The sequence below is a fragment of the Acanthisitta chloris genome, unplaced genomic scaffold (genome assembly GCF_000695815.1).
Source record: "Acanthisitta chloris isolate BGI_N310 unplaced genomic scaffold, ASM69581v1 scaffold27730, whole genome shotgun sequence".
In the NCBI taxonomy this organism is placed as follows: Eukaryota; Metazoa; Chordata; class Aves; order Passeriformes; family Acanthisittidae; genus Acanthisitta; species Acanthisitta chloris.
The window spans coordinates 1,996-8,522 of record NW_008652638.1 but is presented as its reverse complement, the minus strand read 5'-3'; the positions used below and the strand labels follow the sequence as shown (position 1 = coordinate 8,522).

Here is a 6,527-nt window from a genome sequence, read left to right as displayed (position 1 = left end):
GTGGCTCCTGGAGCTCCTCAGCCACTGCTCAGGACATCAGCTGCCTGTGAGAGAGCAACGAAGAGCCTGGTGGTGTTGGGTGTTCCGAGCCCTCCCCTGCATGGAGAGGGTTCAGACAATCTGGTTTGTCTCCCGTTAAATGATTCTGGCATTGAGGAATGTGAAATCTTTGGTGGATAAGGAAGAACTGTGGGTTATTGGGGCTCTGTTCCAGGAGGTGTGTGGGATCACAGAATCCCAGAATGATTTGGGCTGGAGGTTTTGATGGGAACCTTAAAGTTCATCCCATTCCAACCCCTGCCATGGGCAGGGACACTTTCCATCAGTCCAGGTTGCTCCAAGCCCCATCCAGCCTGGCCTGGAACACTTCCAGGGATGGAGCAGCCACAGCTGCTCTGGGAAACCTGTGCCAGTGCCTCACCACCTCCCATGGAGGAATTTCTTCCTAATATCATCGGCCCCATGGAGAGATCCACCCCCACATGTCTCCATCCTATGCTGGTTTGTGTCTTTGCCCAGATCTTCGACCCTCCGGAGGAGCTGGAGCAGAAGGTGCAGGAGTTGGCAGACTTGATCAGGAGCTCCTCCAATGTGGTGTTTCACACAGGGGCAGGAATCAGCACAGCCTCAGGGATCCCTGACTTCAGGTAAGGACAAGGGGTTGGGAGGATGGCACCTCCTCCGAGTCCATCTTCCATCTTGGAAAGCTGTTGGAAAGCTCTGGTTTACCCCAGCCAGATGTACTCCATCCCTTCCGTGGGTCCTGGATCCAGCTCTGAACTCTCTTTTCCCTCTTGCACACCTGTCTGGCATTCAGCTGTTCTGTCCTTGCATCAGCCACCCAAATCCTGCTGATCTGTGCCCTCCATTTCACCCTCCATGGATGTGGAGCTGGTGGTGCACATGGAGCCTGAGCTCTTCCTTCTCCCTCTTTCCCATGGCTGCAGAGGCCCCAATGGTGTGTGGACCATGGAAGAGAAAGGACTCTCCCCCAAATTTGACACCACCTTTGAGAATGCCAGACCCTCCAAGACTCACATGGCACTGCTGGGGCTGCAGAGAGTTGGGATCCTGAAATTCCTGGTCAGCCAGAACGTGGATGGCCTTCACGTGCGTTCCGGATTCCCACGGTACTGCCTCTCCCTCGCGCCTCTCCCAGCTGCCTGGGAGGGATTTGATTCCCAAGACTGGCTTGGAAATCTGCCCTGGCTCATCTGGGGAGTGGAAACTGGGAGGGGATAAACCAGGTGGAGTTTAGAGGAGAGAGGTTGTGGTGCTGATCCAGAGAGTGATGGAATTAAGTCAGCTTTGGTTGTTGCTTCCAGACGTTGTTTATGCACAAGGAAAACAGGTCATGAATTGTAGCATCTCAGAATGGTTTGAGTTGGGAAGGAGCTTAAAGCTCATCTCATTCCACCCCCTGCCATGGGTAGGGACACCTTCCACTAGTCCAGGTTGCTCCAAGCTCCATCTAACTACTTTCCCATCCAGGTCTTGGTGTAGGTGTTGGTGCTGCCGTGAGCACCTGCAGCTGCCTGAGGGTGAGATGGCTCCAAGCAGGACATGTGCTTCTGGGAACAGCTTGGAGCTGTGCTTCCTGGTCCTTGCCACCCCCTCCATACCCACCCTGAGGCTGGAGGGACAGGAGGGAGGATGGGAGCACCTGAAACAGCTCCAGCTCCTCACAGAGACACATCCTGCCCCAGTTAACGGCATTGCCAGAGCTCTCAGAGCACTGGAGCTTGGGATGCTTCAATTAGCTGGGATTAAATATCTTGAGAGACATCAAATAAGTGCTGGGCCCCCTCCAAAAAAGCCTTAAAAAGCATTTTGTCTCCCAATAAATTAGCAAAACCAGGGAGAATCCCATGGTTGGAATTAGTCTGACTTACCAGTTGTCTGTGATGGTGTCGGGATCCCACGTAGCATTCCCAAGGATTCAGGAGATTCCCTCTGAGGTGCAGGAGCTGAGGGTCTGAGAGCTTCCCTCCCTGCATGGGGGGACTGGAGTGGCTGTCTCAAGGATGTCCTCAGAGGAACCTGCCTCTCCCTCAGCCCTCGTGACAGCAACAGCTTTGCCCTTCCAGAACCTCAGCCCGTTACAAAACCCATTCCCAGCACTTAAGAGCAGCCAGTGATTGTCTTGGGAGGGAAATGCTCGGAGCTGCCTGGAAAGGGGAGGGAGAGCAGCTGAGTTCAAGTAAGAAAAGAAAATGGAGTTCATTGAGGCTTGAAAGATGCCAAGTGTCTGGGACTGACGTTAGTTCCTCTGTGGTTTGTGCTGAGGCACCAGCACAGGTTGCCTGGAGGAGCTGTGGATGCTCCATCCCTGGAAACAGGGATGGAAACAAGCTCTGGGCAACACTCTCAGGCACGTGGTGGGATTTTCGGGGTTGTCCTGTGCAAGGCCAGGAATTGGACTCGATGAGCCTGTGTGTTGCTTCCCACTCAGGATATTCTATCATCCCTGGAAACATTCAAGGTCAGGTTGGAGCAACCTGGGCTAGTGAAAGGTGTCCCTGCTTATGGCAGGGGGTGGACTAGAAGGTTTTAAAGGTCCCTTCCAAGCCAAACAATTCCATGAGTTGGGATAAGAATGAGGAGCCTGAGTGGGCCCTGGGAGAAGATGCATCTCACAAACACCTTCAGCCACCACTGGCTGAGCAGAGCTGACCCAGGGGGGATTTCCAAATTCCAAGTGCTGGTTCCTGCTCCCAGCACCATGTCTGGCTGTTTAAACTACACATCCATGGGAAAAGGAGTAGGGAATAACCAGCAGAACTCCATGGTGCTCCCTCAGCCCTCCAGTTGAGCCCAGCTCTGCTGCCCAAACCAAACCTGTGCTTGAGTAAGCACTGGGGCCAGACTGGGGGAAATGAAGTCAGTCCTTGCTCATCCACCCTGGAGGAGGTTCCCAGTCAGTGTGGGGTTCCATGGGAGAACATGGCTGTGTTTTCCTCTGGTTTCTGTGAGGGGAATTTTAGGGAAAATAGGTATTGGAGGGCTGGGATGATGCAGGGACAGAGAGGAGTGCTGAGAAAAGCAAAGATCCAGGTGCTCCTGGGAGCAGAGATTGGAGCTGGATCAGAGCAGGAGCTGGAATTAGTGCTGCAGATGGAAGCATTAAAACCAGGACATGCTGTCCCTCCCTCAGTCCCTGCAGTGGTGGTGGCCAAGGCCCAGAGTTGTCATGAATCCATCACCTGGCAGAACTGGAATGCAGGGAAGCCCTTGAGGCTCAAGCAACCTGGTGAGGAGAGGATTTACCTACCCCAGGGCTCTCCCCCTTCCCCAGCTCACTTGTGTTTCTCCCCCAGGGACAAGCTGGCTGAGCTCCATGGGAACATGTTTGTGGAAGAGTGCGTGAAATGCGGCAAGTATGTGGTCCCTGAGCCCGGAGCTGGGGCTCGTTGGGTTTTCCATCCCAGTTTGGTTGGGTTTTCCTTCCCACTTTGTGTCAGGAGGGGCGTGGCAGCCCCTCCCTGTGTTCCTGGCCCTGACTCTGGCTCTCCCCAGGCAGTACGTGCGGGACAGCGTCGTGGGCAGCATGGGGCTGAAGCCCACGGGTCGGCTCTGCAGTGTCACCAAGGCCCGAGGGCTGAGAGCCTGCAGGTAGGGCTGCAGGGACAATGGGTGTGGGGACACGGGGGGCAGGGACACCCTCACCTCTGCAGGTGGCCAACAGCCCCTCTCAGGCTCAGGGGAAGCCAAGGGTGCAGCTGAAGGAGGTGATTCTCCCACTCTGCTTTGCACCCACCTGGAGCACTGCACACAGTTCTGGTGTCCCAAACATCAGGAGGATGTGGAACTGTTGGAGCAAGTCCAGAGGAGCAGAGGATTGGAGCATCTTCCCTATGAGAGAGTTGGGGCTGCTCAGCCTGGAGAAGAGAAGGTTGTGTGGAGACCTCAGAGCAACCTGCAGGAGCTGAAGGGGCTCCAGGGAAGCTGCAGAGGGATTTGGTTAGGAGCTGCAGGGACAGGACAAGGAGCAATGGGGAGAAATTGAAAGAGGGAAATTTAGATTAAATATTAGGAAGTTTTTCCCTGTGAGGGCTGCAACAACACATCATCAGTAGGGTAAAACTAACCTGTCTCACGACGGTCTAATCCCAGCTCACGTTCCCTATGTGAGGGTGGTGAGACCCTGGCACAGGTTGCCCAGGGAGGCTGTGGCTGCTCCATCCCTGGCACTGTTCATTCCAGGTTGGAAAAAGCCTTGAGCAACCTGCTCTGGTGGGACCAGGCCTTGTCCCAAGTCCCTCTGCAGCTCTGCTGGAGCCCCTTGAGGCACTGGAAGGGGCTCTAAGATCTCCCTGGAGCTTTTCTTCTCCACCCTGGGCCCAGGGCAGGGGGTGAAACTGGATGATCTCTAACTCCATCCCAACCCCTTAACATCCTATGATGCTGTGAAGATCTCCAGATCTCTCTGTCTGTTCTCAGTGCTGGCCAGGGAGGGTGGGATAGGGTCTGGATCGCTGTCCCCTCTGCCTGGCAGGGATGAACATGGTCCCTGTGTATTTTCCAGAGGGAAGTTAAGAGACACGATTCTGGACTGGGAAGATTCCCTGCCTGACCGTGACCTCACGCTGGCAGATGAAGCCTGCAGGTACTGAGCCCCCTGGGCAGTGGGAGGTGTCTCTGCCCTTGGCAGGGGATGGCACAAGATGGGCTTTAAGGTCCTTCCAACCCAAGCCATTCCATGATTCTGAATTTTTGTCCCCTCCCTGCAGGAAAGCTGATCTCTCTGTCACCCTGGGCACCTCTCTGCAGATCAAACCCAGTGGGAACCTCCCCCTGATCACCAAGAAGAGAGGAGGGAAGCTGGTCATAGTCAACCTACAAGCAACCAAACACGTGAGTGATGTCCTCACTGCTCTGCACTGCTCCTTTCCCCTCGGGTCACCTGCTCCAGGCCCATCCCAACTTTGTCTCTGCACGTTGTCCCCTCCCAGGTGGCCTCTCTTGGCAGGCAAACAGGCTGAGTGTCCTGTGGTGGAGGGTTTAAACCTGCAATTCCTGATAAACATGTAGAATTGCAGGTAAATCAGAGAATCCAGACTGGTTTGGGTTGGGAGGGACCTCAAAGCTCATGTAGAACACAGGCAGGGACACCTTCACTACTAGCCCACGTTGCTCCAAGCCCCATCCAGACTTATCCAAGCAAATCTTAAGAGCAGAATAAAAATTCAGCCTGAAGCTTGATGTATCCTCTGGTCTCCTCTGCCATGGCTGCAGGGAGAGGACTTGAGCTGAGACAGGGGAGAGTTAGAGGAGATGTTTGAAAGAAGTTCTTCGCTGTTAGGGTGGTCAGACACTGGAATAGGTTGCCCAGGGAGGTGGTGGAGTCACCATCCCTGGAAGTGTTTTAAGAGGCCTCTGGACAAAAGGAGGATATATGTCCCTACCCTTTGGACCCCACAGCAGTGACAGGTTATTAGTTGGACTTGATGATTTTAGAGGTCTCCTCCAACCTTGATGCTTCCATGAATTGTAGCCTGGTGGAATGACCATGCACATGGAGCCTGTGTAGGTCATACTTAGTTCATGCTCAGCCCTGATTTTGCTGCCTCAATTGTCCAGAATCTTTCCTAACCACACCTGAGGGTTTCTGGACTGTCATAAGAACTCCTTATCCCTATTCCTGCTCTGGCTCTGTGCTCATATCCCCATCTCCAGGCCATGCTCCGAGCTGTGGCTCTTCCTTTTCCACTGGGGATGACATCCTGGGGACAGCACCTGCATGCTCCAAGTCACCCCATTTTCCCCCTAACACCTCTGCTTGCCCCAGGACCGCCAGGCTGACCTGCGCATCCATGGCTACGTGGATGAGGTGATGACAAAGCTGATGAAGCACCTGGGGCTGGAGGTGCCAGAGTGGTCAGGGCCAGTGGTGGTGGAGCATGCAGAGCTCACCAAGCCTGAACAGCTCAGCTCATTGGACCCCACAGCCCGTGGGAGGCTGAAGGAGGAGCCTGTCTCCCAGCACAATGGCACAGGAGGGATGTGCCCTGGGAATACGCTGGTGGAACGCCGGGATGGGCTGAAGGAGGAGTGTCCCAGCCCGAGGATGGTGAAGAAGATGAAGGTGGAGCCTCTGCTGACCTGACCAGGACTGTTCCCTCTCTCTAGACGCTCGTCTGTGCCGCTTTTCCTACCGACTTTTTTTTATATCCTTAAATATTGTCCCTTTTTTTATGTAAGTATTAAACACACTTGAATCGTGGCTGTGACAGGGCAGCTGCACCCATGGGCTTGGGAAGGGTATTGCTCCTCAAAACATCCCAAGCTCCTAATGCCTTCCCTGAGAGGAGGCAGCTGTGGGGCACAGCTGGAGCTCAGGGAGCAGAGGGATGTGGGTGCTCAGTGCTGGGATAGTGACCCAGGATTGTTGGTGCTGAGTGGTGGTTGGGATGAGCCACAGTGATGTCCTGGCAGAGATCCCACAGAGCCCATCCCGTGGTCTGGGGAATGTGGAACAGGTTGTCCAGAGCAGCTGCGGCTGGGCCGGGTTCTGGGGGGGTCGCTGA

At 54.7% G+C, this 6,527-nt stretch overlaps 1 protein-coding gene across 1 annotated transcript; it reads left to right on the top strand.

Annotated features, from left to right (window-relative positions):
• Positions 1 to 462: 462 nt before the first annotated feature.
• SIRT6 (sirtuin 6) lies at positions 463 to 6,223 on the top strand. The gene is made up of 7 exons (XM_009078045.1): positions 463 to 647; positions 948 to 1,130; positions 3,318 to 3,377; positions 3,517 to 3,612; positions 4,526 to 4,606; positions 4,731 to 4,854; positions 5,789 to 6,223. The coding sequence occupies exons 1-7, from the start codon at positions 463 to 465 to the stop codon at positions 6,104 to 6,106; spliced, it is 1,047 nt and encodes a 348-aa protein (XP_009076293.1). The 3' UTR covers positions 6,107 to 6,223.
• The last annotated feature ends 304 nt before the right edge of the window (positions 6,224 to 6,527 follow it).